At 43.8% G+C, this 18,121-nt stretch overlaps 2 protein-coding genes and 1 non-coding gene across 3 annotated transcripts in view; 1 reads left to right on the forward strand and 2 right to left on the reverse strand.

The window, feature by feature from the left end:
• Positions 1 to 16,878, forward strand: part of CDS2 (CDP-diacylglycerol synthase 2) — a 63,440-nt gene extending 46,562 nt beyond the window's left edge. The window contains exons 2-13 of the mRNA XM_004276445.3: positions 1,208 to 1,344; positions 2,621 to 2,717; positions 3,476 to 3,573; positions 5,642 to 5,781; positions 7,475 to 7,533; positions 8,177 to 8,259; positions 10,218 to 10,305; positions 10,815 to 10,883; positions 11,771 to 11,923; positions 13,382 to 13,501; positions 13,943 to 14,046; positions 14,303 to 16,878. Of these exons, the coding sequence (XP_004276493.1) occupies positions 1,208 to 1,344; positions 2,621 to 2,717; positions 3,476 to 3,573; positions 5,642 to 5,781; positions 7,475 to 7,533; positions 8,177 to 8,259; positions 10,218 to 10,305; positions 10,815 to 10,883; positions 11,771 to 11,923; positions 13,382 to 13,501; positions 13,943 to 14,046; positions 14,303 to 14,435 (1,281 nt within the window). The 3' untranslated portion in view covers positions 14,436 to 16,878. The remainder of the gene's footprint in view (positions 1 to 1,207; positions 1,345 to 2,620; positions 2,718 to 3,475; positions 3,574 to 5,641; positions 5,782 to 7,474; positions 7,534 to 8,176; positions 8,260 to 10,217; positions 10,306 to 10,814; positions 10,884 to 11,770; positions 11,924 to 13,381; positions 13,502 to 13,942; positions 14,047 to 14,302) is intronic.
• SLC23A2 (solute carrier family 23 member 2) overlaps positions 1 to 18,121 on the reverse strand; it is a 339,540-nt gene that overhangs the window by 313,121 nt on the left and 8,298 nt on the right. The gene's annotated exons all lie outside the window — the stretch shown is intronic.
• TRNAK-CUU (transfer RNA lysine (anticodon CUU)) lies at positions 4,174 to 4,246 on the reverse strand. The gene has a single exon. It is a non-coding gene; the product is annotated as a tRNA-Lys (tRNA).

An 18,121-nucleotide genomic window follows, 5' to 3' on the forward strand; every position in this document is an offset into this window, starting at 1 on the left:
GGAACATATTAAAAAAAACTCCTACAAATCAATAAAAAGGAAAGCAAGAAAACTCAGTAGAAAACTGGCCAATGACTTGACAGACACTTCACAGAAGACGATATCCAAATGGCCAAGAAACATGTGAAGGGATCCTCAGTTTCATATATTTATTAGTCATCAGGGAAATTCAAATTGTCCAATTTGAAGAAAGATATAACTGTCTTTTTGTTTGCACATGTATGTAATGAAATCTTTGACACTTTGGTGAAACCTCCTTTTGCCATTTTCAGTTTACTTTATTCTGAATCTCTTACTGAAGAATAAAATGGATTCCGAGATGCTTACATAAAAGGAAATCTAGTGGGATGAACACACGGAAGTCAGAGACCTGGTTAGTAGGAGATTTGGGGCCAGCCATCGAATTTCTCAGAGCCCCTGTTTCTTCATTTGTAAACAGGGATCTTTCCGTCTTCCTTCCCTTCCTCCCAGAGCTGCTCAGATGTTCACAGGTGTGGGAGATGCTCTCAAAACTGTGAAGGGCTATTCAAATACTGTGTAGTATTGTTACTCTGATTCCAAGTGATTTGATTTCTCCTGCACCTCTTCTCACAGCAGCTATTCTAAATTCTCCTAAGAAATAAAAGCTCTGAGTAGAAGGATGGTCCCTAGGATGTAGAGCAGCCTGCTCCATGGTACTCTGGTTGGAGAACCTGTTGTTGGCATGGCTCTGGTCCCTTCACACAGGCTGGGGAGCAGGGTGAGTTCCTGTGAGCATTTCCTTATATGGCTGGGGTCTGGTGGCAACTCTGTGAGTGACATCAAAGTGTCTGCTGATGCCCAGGCCTGGTGGCTGGGAGAGGGCAGTGGTACACACCAGTCCTGGTGAAGCAGTGACTCGAGTTAGTGGTCCCATAGGGCTTTCACACTGAGTGGGGCTGGCCTCCTTATGGGGTGTTCTTGTGAAGTCTGGAAGTAACACCATGGACTTTGGGGAGCCCTGTTGCAGGGGCAATAGCCTGAACACCCAGCTTTCCCCGAGAGATCCCGGGCTGTCTTGGTGGTTCTGAGCATCCATAGCTTGTGGCAGAGCAGGGGCTGCTCCCTGTGTGACTTAGGTGTTGATGGAGAGGGGTTCTCAAAGGTGGATGGGTCTTTTTGGATGTCTACACCCAGTATCCTACTCAGCGCTTGTGACCTTTTCCTCTTCTGTTTTTCTGCTATGTAGGAGTCGGAGGCAGAAGCAAAGGCAGATGGAGAGACTGCATCGGACAGTGAGAGCCGAGTGGAAGCTGTCACCCTACCAACCTCTGTAGACGATACCCCAGAGGTCCTCAACAGGGCCCTTTCCAACTTGTCTTCAAGGTAGCTTGGCTTAATGATGCAAGTGCTTGCTGGGGTCTTGCACTGTCTCCAAGTGCCATGGAAAACCCGAAGCCCTTAGAGAGCCCACAATCTTGTAGCAGGAGCCCACATCTGTTAGAATGTGAGGTGCAGGCCTGCCCGCTTTCATTGGCCACAGTCTCCCCTGCCTTTGCCTAGGGCTCCATTGAGTATCATCTAGTGTTTAACAGTGACTACGAGCGCCGCCTGGGTGGATCTGGCCTTGAAGGGTGCTCTAGGCTGTCTGGGAGGTGCTGTCTAAGGAGGAGGAACGAGTGGACATGGGGGTGGTCACTGACACAGCACATGAAGATGAATGATCCTTGGGGTTTGTGACTAATGGGCAGGTTGCTTTACACTGAGGAGCCCAAGTTTCTAGTTAGGAGTTCAGTTTTCCCTCTCTCACACACATACATTGTGGACATTCCTTGAATTTTCCTATAAGAATTGAGAAACATCTCAACTTGGGTGAATTCAGGGTTAAAATTTTGATCCCTTGAGATTCTAGTCCTTCCGATACCAGCTGCGTGGGCAGATTAAAAAGGCAAACTATAAGACCCCAAAACATTATCTAAGAGTGTTCCTGGGCATGCCTCCCACACATTTGTCCCTTTGAAAGGCTGTATTGTGCAGTGGTTAAGGACATGGGTTCTGGAGCCAGACTCCCAGGATTCAAATCTCAGCTTAAGCACTTCACAGGTGTATGAACTGTGCATCCCTTTCTTCATCTGTTGTAAAAGCTAGTAGTGTTGAGGGTTGAATCAATTAATACATGTAAAGTCCTTATAGAAGTGCCAGGTACATACATATGATAGCTATTATTACCACTGTGTTTGATACTGTTATCTCCATAGCAATGCAGGGTCAGAGCAATGTAGGATTCTGCTGCAGGAAAAATGTTTTTTTCCTCAGATAGAGAAGCCCATAGAAGCCGTCCAAGTAGATACAGAAGTAGAGGGCATTGTTCCCTCGGGTCTTTTGCCTGATTCCTTCGTTAAGACACAAGCTGGGTGTGTTTTTCTGTGGACCTTGGAGGACTTGCTGAGTTTAGCATGGATGATGTGATGGCTCTGGTGGCTCTGCACCTCCCAGCATGTGGCTACTGGGCTACTGCCTCTGTCAAGGTGAAGGACATACTCCTGGAAAGGATTGACCTCAGGGCCCTTTCAACCCAGGAAGAACCATCCCCCTTGGGTTTGTACCTCAGTTCTTTCTGGGCCCCTGACATGTTTTCTCCTTCCCCTCCTCTCTAACTTAGATGGAAGAACTGGTGGGTGAGAGGCATCTTGACTTTGGCCATGATTGCATTTTTCTTCATCATCATTTACCTGGGACCAATGGTTTTAATGATGATTGTAAGTGCCATTTATATGCTGTTTTATAGTTTTGCTTTCACTTTTCCCTACAGGACTGGTCATTTTAAGTGCCAGGTGTTGGGTTGGTTCTGGGAATCACTTGGGGTCCAGGCTCTTCAGACCACATCTGCCTTAGAATAGCTGCGATTTCTCACCTTCCAGCAGCCAACTGGAGGGCTATTTGTGTGTGAATTAAGGATCACTTTAAAATTTGATTTTATTACTTCAGCTCTTTGATCAAACTGGGACCCTGGCTACGATTCTGTGTGACTCTTGGTTTTGTTTCTTGTTTTCCTGGAGTCTCTCTCCTAGGTTTTAGGACTTTTTTGTTAAGAAATCCCAGTCCACAGTACTTTGCTGTTAGTCTTCCCACTGTCATGGACAGGGTCAAATGACTAACAGATGAGTGCTGAGCAGAGCAGTTGGGACTTTTCAAGTATGTATTTCTATTCGAAGTCAAGAATGGAAGATATTGAGTCCCGAGGTGGGGGGGGGTGTTCTACAATAAAAAGTTAATTGAACTTTCAGAAGCGTATATTTATTGTGAGAAATTGCATCTACTCTGTGTGACTTAAAGGGCCTCACTACCCTGTGGGGTGGTGTGAGAGAGAAAGGAGGAGAGCGGAATCACTGAAGGACCGACATTGTTCTTAAATATAGTGGTTTTTCTTGAAGGCCCATGACCTGTTGGTTTCTGTTTCTAAAGATCATAAGAATTGGGGAGTTGACAAGTGTTCTAATTCTTTTGTGTCCTGCAGGTGATGTGTGTTCAGATTAAGTGTTTCCATGAGATTATCACTATTGGCTACAATGTCTACCACTCCTATGACCTGCCCTGGTTCAGAACCCTCAGCTGGTAAGCTCTTTAGCCCCACAGAAACCCTTAACAGATTTGGACAAGTGTTTTGTGGTAGGTATTTACAATCATGGTGGGAGGGAGGCTGTGATGGCCATGGACCTTCACAGCACCTTTGAGACCCAAGTATTGCATAGGCCGGACTGTATGGTTGGCCTGTGAGGAGCGTTTGAGTAGTTACCCAGAGTCTGGACTCTTCCTCAGAAGAAACCAGACCAGCTGCATCTGTGACTGTGTTTGCATCAGTATTTGGATTCCTTAGACTCTGCACAATGGCCCCCCTTTTCTATATCAGTACATTTTTCATGCTCTAGTATCTCAGCATCCCACAAGAATTATCTGGGAGTTGTCAGTGCTGGTGTTGCTATCTCTGGAACTTGACTTCCTCATCCTTAAAACAGATGGTTGAGACCTAGTCAGTGCTTTTCAAACTGTGGTTTTGGAGCCCTAGTTCCTCGGAGGCTCCTTGGGTGCCAGTGAGCAGGAGTGAGACTGAGTGCAGGGGATCGGGGCTCCTCAGAGGAACTCTGTTTTCTCCTCCTAGGAAGGGGCTTGGCTTTTTTTTTTTCTGGCCACGCCACGCTACATGCAAGATCTTAGTTCCCTGACCAGGGATTGAACCTGGGCCCTCGGCAGTAAGAGCGCAGAGTCCTAACCGCTGGACCACCAGGGAATTCCGGGCTTGGCTATCTTGAAGCAAAAACAGGGTCAAAACCTATAGTGCAGATGATGTCCGAGACCCCTTCCTGATCTGAAACTCGCTGCTGTATTGACCACACTCTTCTCAGGTGGTGACATGTGAGCAGAGTACTGTGTAGTCCTGAGAAGACTTCGGGCAAATACAGATTCTTCTCACCCTGCTGTGCTGGGTCTCGGGCATTGATTTCATTACTTACCAGGCCAGAGAGTAGTGTTTTGGGCCCCAGCAACTTGGTTATGGCCAAGGGAGTTGATGTGCTCGGACTTGGCCTGGACACATCCTCTGAGAGATGCTTCCTCGTCATCCAGCAGCACAAGCTGCCTCGCAGTCTCCACAGGGCCTGTGCTTGCCACCTGGGTTAAGATGTAGGTCTCTCTTGTGGGTCTTCTATAGCTGGAAAGCAATGTTATGAATTTTGTTAACATACTCAGGATGTCTGACCCCTGACTGTGGTCACTGTACAAAGGAAGTGTTTTTCACATAACAGAAAACAAACCCAGTATGGGAGTTCTTGAACTTCCACAATTAAAAAAAAAAGAAAGAAAAAATGGAAGAGAGAAGCTCTCCCCTCTCTTCTTTGTCTGGATCCTTGTTGAGTGTTTAGAGTGGGGCTGCTGGTTCCCATACTCAGAAACACCAGTGAGGCCGCAAAGGTATATGAGCCATGTCTTCTCCCTCCTCAGAGCTCCTTCCAGTAGAGGAGAGAGGTTATAAACAGATGAAGAGTTAGTGCTAGTGAAAGGTTTGTGTGTCAAAGCCAGGCATCAGAGAGGAAGACAGTCTGAAGCATAATTAATTGCTTAGTGGAAGGAGCAAATACTTTGTACTATAGAAATAAATGCAGGGGAGGCAGATATCATGTTAGGTCATGCAAGGTTTTTATGAAGAAAATGGTATTTGAGCAACGAGTGATAAACTGGGTAAGTGAAGAGGATGTTCCAGGCAGGGAAAAGAAGGGAACCAAGCAGACAGGTGGCAAAGCCAGAGAAGTCCATTTTGATAGGTGTGCAAGGTTTGTGTCAGGAAGAGTGGATGTAAGGCTGCGGAGGCAGGATGAGGTGCCTTTCAGAGGGTTGTCTTACAGTTTGAGTGTTAAGTTAGGCCTGGTAATGCTACAGAAGGGGCAAAAACTTGAGTCCCAAGTTTATGATAAATGGAGAGTGAATGAAAGCCACAAATTTCTAGATAAACGTCTCACCTTCAGTGTCACCAGAGAACAGGGAATGGTGATCTGCTTGTCCTGTGTGAGCTGCCCCCGGGGGTCTTGGGGGTCAGGTGGACCTCTGGTCCTCGAAGCTTTCTAACAGCCTCGCTTTAAAGGAGAGGCCACATGTGCTCCCCTTGGCAGTGACCTGTATTCTCTTACAGGTACTTTCTACTGTGTGTAAATTATTTCTTCTATGGCGAAACAGTGACAGATTACTTCTTCACTCTGGTCCAGAGAGAGGAACCTTTGCGGATTCTCAGTAAATACCACCGATTCATTTCCTTTACTCTCTATCTAACAGGTATGAGTCAAGCAGCTCACCAGTTGTGTATGTCTTGCTTTTGCATGTCTGCTGAGTTGGGGCATTTCTTTGTCAATGTAAGGTTTTGATGACATTAACTCTGACCACTTAGGGGAGCAGAGCTAAGGATTCTGCCTTACGTGAGCTGTAGCAGCTCTTTACTAAGAGAAATGAGACCAAGGGGCTTGTGTGGTTGTGGAGGCTGAGTTTGTGCCACCTGTCCTTGTGTTCCAGCCTCTGTTGGAGGACTGCATAGCATGGTCTTGTCCTGACTGTCCTCTTGGCAGAGATTCTGCAGCGTGACTGAAACAAAAACCACCCAGGAACTTGTATATAAAAAGGGACATTGCATTGACATATACACTACTATATATAAAATAGATAACTAACAAGAACCTGCTGTATATATAGCACAGGGAACTCTATTCAGTTCTCTGTAATGACCTATATGGGAATAGCATCTAAAAAAGAGTGGATATATATGTATAACTGATTCACTTTGCTGTACAGCAGAAACTAACACACATTGTAAATCAACTATACTCCAATAAAAATTAATTAAAAAAAAGGGACATTGCAGTATATTAGAAATTTTATTGATTTGGGTTTAAAAAGACCTGTGACTTCAAAGGAGCCAGGAGCTTACTCTTTGAATCTCAGTTAGCTCTTCTGTAATCTAAAGCTAAAACAGGAGCATTACTGTGAGGATTTGAACAGATACATTGCAACTTGACAAACAGTAAAGTGCTCTGTCAGTCTAAACTCAGTTAAGACTGTACAGTAATGCTAGTAATGTGTTCTTCATAGTTACCCTAAAAGCCAGTTTGAGGCATATGAGAAATTTGTTCTGACCTAATAAGTTTCAGTCTTACCTGTTGTTCATCAGCTTGATGGCAATACTCGGCTCCGTGAAAGACACCTGGCTATTAAAATATGAAGTCCCCTTCTGAGAGGTTTGCTGTGTTGAGGATAGAGAGCATGCCTCAGAGCCTGGGAGCAGCCCCACAAAGGGAGGCCAGGGGTCTTGAATAGTGATGTGCTCTCTTCTGGGCAGGGCTACTTTTGAGGGACTCAGCACACTTATGGGTAAAATCCCTTTTCTTCCTGGAGAGTTCGGTCATATGGGTCAGTAGGAGAGAGATGCAAGGATGGCCTTGGCCCCATACCAGGTAGATCCTCCTTCTGCCTGTTCTTTAGGACAGAGGTTGGCAAACTTTTTCTTAAAAGGTCCAGATAATAAATATTATAGGCTTTGGGGGCTATAGGGTCTCTGTTGCAGCTCCTCATTTCTGCCATTGTAGCACAAAAGGAACCCCGGACAATATGTAAACAAATAGGCATGGTTGTGTTCTAATAAAAGTTTGTTTATAAAAACAGGCGGCTGGCCTGACTGTTGTCGGCCTGTGCTCTAGGATCAAAACATTTCTATCTGGTGAACAGTGTCCTAAGTTGAGTGTAGTCTGCAAGATTTTAAAATATTGCCTTCCTTTAATTGTCTTGAAGGAGTCATTTTTTCCTTCTGACTGCTTATCTGGTTTTATTCCCTTGGGCTATGAATTTGTGCCCTGGTTGGTTAACTGCTGCCAGGAAATTAGCAAAGGACTGCTTCACACAGCTAAAGGAAATGACTAGGACAAAGATAAATGCAGAATGTGATTCATTTTGCCCTTTCTCCTCCTCTTCCTCAAATTAGGATTCTGCATGTTTGTGCTGAGTCTGGTCAAGAAGCATTATCGACTGCAGTTCTACATGGTAAGGGAAATATGCGCATCAGTGTCAAAATTCTTGGCATAAGTGAAATTCTGTGGAAACTCCACAGGTCTCTCATCCTTTCAGTGATAAATCAAAACCCTGGAATGCAGTCTGTTTTTATTCATCTGGAACCTAGAGGATGAAGGAGGCATCCCTCGTGAAGTTTGGTGGCTCTTTATCCACCTAGACCCAATCGCTGTTATGTAATTTACACCCTAAGTAGTCTTTGCCCTCTGGACCTGAGGGTGGCCTCCAGGTAAGGCTCAAGGTGAAGCTTTAGGCATTGCCCATAGATATCCTGCCTGCTATATCACTCCCTCAACCTAAAAACATCCCCTCTCTGAGTGTCCTAAGCACTCAATAAATACTTACTAAGAAAATGAGAAGTACCCAGGCTTTTGGAGCATAGAAGGACTAACTAATGGGCCATATGGGCCCTCCTTTTGATGGCAACTGTAGCTGGGGAACGTAGTTCTTCCCAGAGGCCTGTTCTATACCTTTTTCACTTCCTGTAAGGCAGGTACAGAAGCAGATATCTTTCCTACCTGTTTCTAAGCAATTTTCTATTTGGTATTAACGGTTATTTGAAGTTCCTTTCAAGCTAAACTGTTAGGTAAAGTTTATCCTTTATCTTCTTTTGCAGTTTGGCTGGACCCATGTAACATTACTGATTGTTGTAACCCAGTCACATCTTGTTATCCACAACCTGTTTGAAGGAATGATCTGGTGAGTGATGTTGGGGGGGGGTTCCTTTTATTTTGTGGGTGTTTTCATATAGGTGGGCTGAGAAACTCTGATGAACTGTCTAAACCAGAGATTCTCACCTGAGCTACATCAGAATCCCTTGCAGGCCTAGTTGCAGCACAGGTTGCTGGGCACCCCCACTCCTGAGTTTCTGCTTCAGTAGCTATGGGGTGGGGCCTGAGAACTTGAATTTCTGATACATTCCCAGGTGATGCTGATGCTGCTGGTTGGGACCTACACTTTGAGAACCACTGTTCTAGACTAACAGGTGTAGGGATATTTAAAGAATCAAAGGCAATGTAACTATATGGCAACAAATTTGAAAATCTAGAAGAAAAAATCATGATTTCCTAACAAGAGGTCACCGAGTAAAAATCACGAAGAAGAAAACTTGAATAGATCAGTAACTATAAAAGAACTTTGAAAATTGCATAAGAATCCACACCTGGAAAAAATGACCAATGATAGCAGCTGAGTTTTATCTACCCCTTAATATTAAAGCTGATAAAACCATAGGGAGGGAGAAACAAGAATGATAAACTGATTTCTTTTATGATTATAGATATACTATTCTAAATAAACTATTAGCGAATGGAATCTGGCAATGTGTCAAAAGAATGATATACTTAGTAGATTTTATTCCACATATGCAATGGTTTCAGCAGGAAATCTATCACCATTGACAGAAATCAGTAGGCTGACTGAAGAAGCTATGCTTTTAGTGAAAATGTGAAGGCATATCCTCGTGTATATGAGGAGCTAAAGTACTGTGATTAAGATCCCAAACTGTGCCTCTGTTTCCTGTTCTCAGGGTGAAGGTACAGTAATACCCACTGCCTGAGGAATAAATTAGTAAAAATATGTAAAGTGCTTAGAACAGAGACTAGCTCATCTAAATGTTCGCCTTATGGCATTATTATGTTTAAAATAATGATAATGGCCTGAGGAGATGTACTCTCCCTCTCTTTCAGAGTGTTGTTAAGTAATTCTAAAGAGGGGCTCATGCTAAGTTCTCATCTTCAGGGCTAGACATACCACTTGGCTCTAGAGTGAATCATATTAAAATCTCTAGTTATTGGTTTTTAGACTGAACCTTCAAGACTTAATTATAGTTGTAGAGCAGAGAATGTTGCTAGAAGCCTCAACAAAGTAAATACTATGGGTTGTTGGGTGGATACAGGTGCTCTAAATCCCTACCTTAACAAGCAGGAAGTCAGAAAATATTGCCTGTAGTTGAAGGGCTAGGATTTTTGTATGTTATGTTAAACTGTAATAGAGAAAATTTGAAAAAAGTGACTGTCAGAGAGCAGAAAGTGAGAAGAGAGAGATGGTACAAGTTTGGAAACTGTCCCTTTTTTTTCATGGTGGGGATGACCAGACCAGCAGAGGGAGGCAGAGAAGAAATCTGGCTATATGTACTTGATCTTGCTCTCAGTGTAGTCCTGGGGAAAAGTTGGGCTCACTAGAGCTAGTAGAGCTAGTAAAAAAAAAAAAAAAGGTAAATTATGAAATAGATAATAAATGTATTACTTAGGATTATGGAAGTAACTACTAGAAGAAGAAAAGTCAGAAATGTTTAAAAGTAGTTATTTTGGAGAATGGAGATAGGGATAGGGGAAACAAGGTAACTTTTTATTTTTTCTTTTCTTTACACTTTAAATTTTTATATTACTTTATAATGAAAAAAGAACAAATGACATTTTATAGGGTACCACCTCCATTTATTCAGTAGTCATTCAGTAAACATTTGAATGCTGCTATGTGCTGAGTACTAGGTATGGCTTATGTGGCATTTTATTTCTTTTAAACTTACTCCTTAATGGTTAATAAGTACTATATGGGTTATTCTGGTACTGAAATTTATGAATGGCATTGTTTTGTGGACTTTTGAGGTATTATCATCTTGGTAGTGTTGATTCTTACTTTGGTTTATTTCCTAGGTTCATTGTCCCCATTTCTTGTGTGATCTGTAATGACATCATGGCCTATATGTTTGGCTTCTTCTTTGGTCGAACCCCACTCATCAAGGTAAGTGGATCACCCTAACATGGACCATCACCGTGAGGGGAGGGTGGTGCTTTCAATATGAGTAGATCAGCTTGGGAGACAGAAGAGATCTAGCTGGTGTGTACATCTTTATGTCATCCTGATGAAAGGCTAGTAATAAATTAGCTTCAAGAGAAAAGCCAGAGGAAGACTTGACAACTACTCATAGGAAAAAAAAGAGCTAATAGGGAAAATATTTTTATAGACGGTGTAGGCACACTTTTGTGGCTTTGATCTGAATTTGAGTGTTATCATTTAAATAGTTTGCTGTTTTATAATATAATTAAATTATTTGGCCAATTGAAACAGAAAGGAAACTGAGGGCTATCAGACAGGGAACAAGGAAACCAAGTATGGGGTACTTTAGAAGGTGAGGTGGTTTAATTGAATGAGTTTTTTTAATAGTAGAAAGACTTTTAACAGTTAATCATTATTCCCAAAGCTAGAGTTATCAAAATGCCTTTTTTTAAGAACTTGCTCTCTGTCCACAGCTGTCCCCGAAGAAGACCTGGGAAGGCTTCATCGGGGGCTGCTTTGCTACTGTGGTATTTGGCCTTCTGGTAGGTGGTGCTCCCAGTTGGGTGGGGGATGGGCAGAGGCCTCCCGCCCACCTTCAAAGCCCATCCATGGCTAGTGAGCATGTCCCCCGAGGCCAAGGACTCTGTCCTGCAGAATGGCAACCTTGCCCTATAGCGGGGCATGAACATGGCATGGGCAATGCCAGCTGTCCTTTATCTGCCAGTCTTTAAGCAGTAGAGGAGTGGGGGCCGTGCACACCTTGTACTCCTCTCAGTCTGAGGCCTGGCAACACTCAGGAGATGGCATTCTTGTCCAGGCAATTGATATTTTGCCTGAGAGTAAGAGGTGAGGTGGGATATGCCATTCTAACCCAGATTTTCTCCTGTGCGTGTCTTTCCTGGAGAGGAATGATCTCCCAGCCCTTTCTAGAGCACCATTCTCTGCTTTTGACCCTCAGGCCTGTCTCTCCCCTTTTCAAAGTTGTCCAGCTGCCCTTCAGGGCTGACCCCCTACTTACTGCTCTTCAGCCTTCTCTCCTCCTGGTTGTCTTCCTCTCACTATACCACTCCCCTCACCACCTGCCATTTTGAATTAAGGGATCCTGAGAAAAATGGACCGTTGCTCCTCCAAATGGGTGAAACTTCTTGTAGTTCTTTGCCCAAATTCCCTCAGGTCTTTCCTGGATTTATTCAGGGCCTGGTTATTGGAGCAAGTACATTGAAGCCTCAGTGGGCCATCAGCCTCTTTTCCATTTTTTTTTTCCAGATACAGGTAAAATACACATATGGTGAAATATGAACCTCTGATTTAGTGCATAGCTTGCACTTAGGGTGCTAGGCACTGTGAGGGACTTGGCTGAACCAGGCACGTGCTGCCCAGGCAAGATGGCTGGAACTTGTCTCCTTAGTCTGTCTGTTCTCATCCTCAGCTGTCCTATGTGATGTCCGGGTACAGATGCTTTGTCTGCCCCGTGGAGTACAACAATGATACCAACAGCTTCACTGTGGACTGTGAGCCCTCGGACCTGTTTCGTCTGCAGGAGTACAACATTCCTGGGGTGATCCAGTCGGTCATTGGCTGGGTATGTGCCACTCACATGGGGCGAATGATCCTTGGCTGGATAGTGACTACACAGAGAGAGCCCTCTCTCCACCACTGCCTTCCCTCAAAAACAACTAGCTTCCTCCCTCCCCAAAGCTTGTAAGCCCCAGGTTGGAGAATTGCTCAAGTCAGTTCAGGGTGAGGACAGGAGGAGACATTTCCTCCCGCTTCAAATCATTAAGACCAGGATTCTGAAAGTGTGCTTTTGGATCCTGGGGCACCCTGAGGTCCTCTCAGGGGGTCTGTACTTTCTTCATAACATAATGAAGAAAGTTTCACTTTTTCACTTTGTCAACATTTGCCATGATGGTGCAAAAGCAGTGCTGGCACCTTAGCATGAGTGAAGGCAGTGGCACTGAACTGGACTGTCATTGAATTCATTATGCCACATACTCACAGGAAGACTCAGCCAGCTCACTTTAAGAATGTCTTTGATGAGATAGTAAAATTATTAAATTTATTAAATCTTGACCCTTGAATACACACCTTTCTAATGCTCTGGTACCAAAATGGAAATTATACATAAAATGCTCCTGCTAAATGCTGCAGGACAGTGCTTACCTAAAGGAAGACTGCGTGTGCACCTGCTTGAGTTACGAGCTGAACTAGCGGCTTTTTTATGGGGACATAATTTTTACTTGAAAAGAACCGGCAAACTATAATTTTTCAGATTTGGATTTTTGGCAGACATTTTTCTTGAAAAGAAACAAAGTGAGTCTGTCACTTCAAGAAAACAACTGACAGTAGTTGTTACCAATGATAAAATTTGGCTTTCAAGTACAAATTAGAGTTTTGGAAAGTGTATACCTGCCACTGTAAGTTCGACAGCTTCTTAATACTTAAAGGCTTTTCTGAGGGATCTGTGGTGATTTTAACATATGACGTTTTGACATTGTATGGCAAAATTTGTCTACATTTGAAAGATCTGTGTAACTCAGTGAACCAGTATTTTTGAAATGGCCAGTGCATGGTGTTACACAGTCATGCACGGGTAAACGATCCATTCAAATGGTCATTGATAGGCTTTCAGATTCCACATTGCACCAAATTTTTAGAAAACTACGGCTCAAGTTCTGGTGTAGTATCAGAGAAGAATACCCATAATTATCTGAAAAGACGGTGCTAAAATACTCTTCCTTTTTTCAACAATGTGTCCTTGTAGGGCTAGATTTTCTTCATACACTTCAACCAAAACATCATATTGCTGTAGACTGAATGCGTAGTACCTTAATGTCCTCTATTAAGCCATATATTAGAGATTTACCAAAAACAAACAAAAACCCGCAAACCAGTCTTTTTCCTAAATTATTTTGGGGTGGGGGGAGAGAAATAGTTTCATAAAGAGGTGGTTTTGTTGTTGTTTGTTTGTTTTTTAATGTTAACAAGTAATAAGCCTGGGCTTGCAGGCATCTCAACTGAATTCTTTTATTCTTTTCAGAAAACAGTCCGGATGTACCCCTTCCAGATTCACAGCATTGCCCTCTCCACTTTTGCTTCACTCATTGGCCCCTTTGGAGGGTTCTTCGCTAGTGGATTCAAGCGAGCCTTTAAAATCAAAGTAGGAAAACCCTTTTCTTTTCCCCTCATTGTCTCCAAGCTGGGCCCCTTTTCACCCGTCTTCTGCCTTCCTCCTCCTGTCCCACTTCATCAGCCACCACCCCCTTCAAAATACCAAGCTATGAACTCTGATTATTAATGTGTGCTCTTCTTCACCCATGCATGGAATTTAAGTAGGTTAAAGGAAGATACATTGTTTCTAAGAAAATTCAGTGGTTGGATTTTCAGTATATTTGTTAATATATTCTTTCTTCAAAAGAAACATTTTGTAATTTAATAAGATTGTGTCCTATTATAGCTTCAGCATTTGAATCAATACTTACTTTTCACTTTCTGTTGCCCTCAGCTATTCAGTACAGTAGCTGGACATTGAGGTGGGACCATAAACCAGGCTTTGACTTGGCTGAGGCCAGGCTCATCAATCCTTCCCCTCCTCTAACAGGACTTTGCCAATACCATTCCTGGCCATGGAGGCATCATGGATCGCTTTGACTGCCAGTATCTGATGGCCACCTTTGTCAATGTGTATATTGCCAGTTTTATCAGGTATAGTACCTTTCCATCTGAACCAAGTTAGTGGATTTTTAAGTGGTGAAATTCTAGAATTCTAGCTACTTCTCAGTTTGAGTGAAAAAAACCAAGTGTGAATGCAGTTTTCAGTTGCTATTAGTTATGGATTCCCTGAGGACCCTTACCCTCCACTAGTAGAGAATCCAGAGAGGGAGCAGCTACTTAAATAATCAGGCCCTCGAAGTTGCTTGGCCCCTGCTTTGCTCAGTGCTGTTTCTTCATCCTCTTCTAGGGGCCCTAACCCGAGTAAGCTGGTTCAGCAGTTCCTGACCTTGAGGCCAGATCAGCAGCTCCACATCTTCAACATGCTCAAATCTCACCTGACTGACAAGGGGATGCTGACAGCTGCCACGGAGGACGAATAGGGACCACCAAGGGCCAGAAGAGCAGGAACAGGGCTGAGTGAGGGGCAGGGCTCCAGGGCAAGCCCAGCTGGACAAAGACAAGACTTCAACTCACTGTCTTTTTTTTTTTTTTTTTTACAGTGTTTTTTATTTGTGGATTTTAAAAAAAAAATCTGTGTGTACGGTCTATGTGCTTATGATTTGGGTTGTAAGTAACCTACAGCTTTGAGTTGGAAAGAAGTCATGGTGGTAAAACCATTTGGGTTTTTAAAACCGAAGTTTTTAACAACCTGGAAGACAGTGTTGCCCAGCTCTGAAGCACCTGCTTCTAGCTCCCAAGCTGGAGCTTCCATATCTGGGCTTGATCAGAGTGGTCATTCATCTGTGTTTGTCCAGTTTAGCCACCCCGCCACCCCAAGCTCTCTTTGTAGCTGACCCCCAGCAGGGAAGAGATGCACAGCTTGGATGTCTTTACTACTGGAGCGCTTTCCCTGGGCTTCTCAGTAATCCCTGCCTTGGAGCTACAGGAGTGCTGCCTCCTGAGGCTGGAGGGATGAAGACTTGTTAATCAGATAGGCATTCTGTTCACAAATCCTGTGGAGTATGAGCTCTGCTTTATGATATGGGTTCACCTCGCTTCATCACAGACTGAAAGAAGGTTTCAGTTTTTATTTTTTTCAGAAAGCATGAAAAATTATAATAGTCTGGAGAAAAGCTACACTGTACTATTTCAAGTGTATGCAGTAGGATATACTGTAGTTGGGCCTTTTCCCACAGGGTTTAGGCTCAAGTGGCTCCTATAGGGCAGTCGGTTAACTGGGTCTTTTCAGGGATGATGTCGTTCACGTTTGCGCTGTAGACTTGTTGCTGCTGAATCCCTTCTGGGGGCTTCCCGATTTGACAGGGAGCAGAGGGCTTCTCTTTCACATGCCCATGCCCTTGGCCTTGCTGACCACCCACGTAGCTGCTGTGTTGTGTGTGTGTGTGTGTATATTATATATATAATATATATATGTATAACTCTTAAGGGAAGTGTGTATCTGTGTGTGTGTTAAAAATCACTTATTTCTTACAGTGATTTCAATTGTACCATGACTTCTTCACTGAAACCACAAAGTCCTGCTTACAACTCTGCATAACCCAACCCAATTAGAGGTTTGAAGCTTCTGAAGATTAAATGCACACTTGTTGTATAATGTGACCAGTTTAAATGTAGTTTATATTTTACAGGGGGACCGTTTTTCTTTTCAACTGTGACTTATTTATTGTTTCCTTTTAAGTAGAGGAGTGAGGTTGACTTTTGGAATATACGTTCTTTGTCAGGACAATAAGCAAGGGGAGAGCTTGGTGGCCAAGTGTGTTCCATTATTCTGTGCCATATTGGTTCTCATTGCCAAATGGGGGTGTAGCAGCTTGCTTCAGCACCTTGGGCTGGTGCTGCTTTGCTTTATTTCTGTTTATCTCAGCCTCACTGCATCTGTGGATGCTCACAGCCAGCCCAGATCACTAAAGCGTCCAGCACGGACCAGACCGCTCTTGATGTCTCAGCTCACAGTCGCTGTGTGACCTTCCACGTGCAACAGCTTCTTTCTTCTGAACTTTTATTTCCAGTTCATTACATGGCTTTTCTTTTTCAGGTCCAAGGCCCCCTTAAAAACAAAATGTGTTTTTGCATGGGGTTTTAGTGCTGGCTGTGACTCTAGGTAGGACAGACACATCACTCTGTGGGTCCTCATTTTCTGAGGTGTCTTGTAATTCCCATATTCCATGATTCTGGCTGAACAAGTACATGTACCAGAGGCTGCTGCAGGTATTGAGTCATGTCCTGGGCACCCAAAAAGCAAGTACTTACAGGCCTTTTCTAAATACTTGTCCTTAAAATGCTTGTCCTCAGCAATAAATCTTAAAAAGTGGAGGTGATGAGTAACGAATCTAGTTTTCTGATTGCAGAATGAACTTGGTTCCCCAAACCAGAGATGGAATGGTGCCACATTTGTCTCGTGGTGCCCTACTGTGGGCAGATGGTGGATCCTTGGGTGCAGGGAGTCTCAGCTGGGACTCGGCAGCAGAGAGCCACCTTTGAATAGGTCTTCCTTTGGGATCAGGGAGCCTGGCACATTCCTGTGGACATGGCTGCTGATGGGGGTCCTGGGAAACGGCAGCTGGAAGCTCAACAGAGCTGCCATCAAGAAAGCCCGAGGGTCAGCTGGGATTTTGTTTTCTTTTGATTCCCTTCCTGCTTTCTGGTGAAATAGGGGAATTTCATAGTCAGTAGCCAGGAGACTGATGCCACCTTGTGTCTATATAGCACATTGTTTTTCTTTCTCCCATTTATTGAAAATCTTTCACCAAATAGACAAGTTTCCAGAGACTTGTAACACACAGCTGTGCAGATATTAATGAGTGGCATAACTTGCTTCAGATCCATTTTTTTTGTGTGAGAAATAAAATGTGACAAATTGTGTGCCCTCCCTTGTTGTGGATTTAGTTTCTAACTCCCATGCATGGTTTTATGTTTCCCATTTGATTTTGTGTTCATACATATTGTGCAGTCCTGTTTTAGAGATTTTTTTTTTTGTTTTCCAATTTGAATCCTATACATTCTCACAGCAGCCTTCTGAGGTACCTCAGGTCAGAGGCATGAGCCCTTTGCTGATGAGGAAGCCGAGGGCCGGGGGGCACTTCCCCAGGGTCACGTGGTGGTTGTGCTCACCAGCAGGACAAGGACTTCTCATCCCCAGGCCTCCTCACCTTTGGGAAAGCGCAATATTCCTTCTGGCAAGCTCAAGAGGCCTGACCTGTGTGCCATGTTTAGAGTTTAAGTTGCTGTTAGCTCCTACCAGGTGACATAAGGAGCTGATGGAAAAAGAAACCAGGGAGCATCTGCAGGGGCTGGGCCTGGGCGTCCTCCCTGGCGAGTTCTCGTGACTGCTCGCAGGACACCCACGCCTTTTCCCTTTGCGTACATGTGCCACCCTCTCAGTTGCTCTCAGCATCGAAAAAGTACACATTTATGTTTTGCTTCTGAAAGTGAAACCCTCTAAGGCAGCCTGGGCCTTATTTATGTTTATTACTTCTTGCCTGTTTCATATTCTGAGCATTTTAGTAGGTATAGTTTAACTGTATTTAAGATGTATCTCCTTCTAGTGTTGTACAATTCTGTAATGTATGTTTGAAACTAATGTCTCTTTCAGAAGGGGCAAAATGTAACTTAGCCTTACACAGGTAGACTCTGAAATCATTTTATGGTATTTATTTTTTCCCCGCTGTGTTTTTTATCCTGTAACTTATATTGTATAAGAAGATTCCAAAAATATATTTTAACGGAGACTAAACGGGCCCTTTGATTTGAATGAGCTAGTTGCCGAGTTAGCTGGAGGCTGATTCGAATGGATCCTTAAGTTCACATCTTCAGACTGTCAGTGAGCCCCTGGCAGGCTCAGGAGCATCCCTGACATTGCCAGGGGCAGGGGTGTGTGTGACTGACTCAGGGCAAAGAGCATCATTGCTTGGAAAACTGGACAGCAGTGGCCTTGCTCCGTAAGAAGCCTGCCCAAGGTCAGTTTCCAAGGAAGTAGATTTGCATTACTGTACTAGATGTGGCACCTCTGAAACTTCTTCTTGTGTCACTGATATCTTAGGCACCATCGCCTTTTGTCTTTGGGAGTAACTCTCATCTGTGCCCACCTTTCTTGTGCGTTGTGATT

The sequence above is a fragment of the Orcinus orca genome, chromosome 16 (genome assembly GCF_937001465.1).
Source record: "Orcinus orca chromosome 16, mOrcOrc1.1, whole genome shotgun sequence".
Lineage (NCBI taxonomy): Eukaryota > Metazoa > Chordata > Mammalia > Artiodactyla > Delphinidae > Orcinus > Orcinus orca.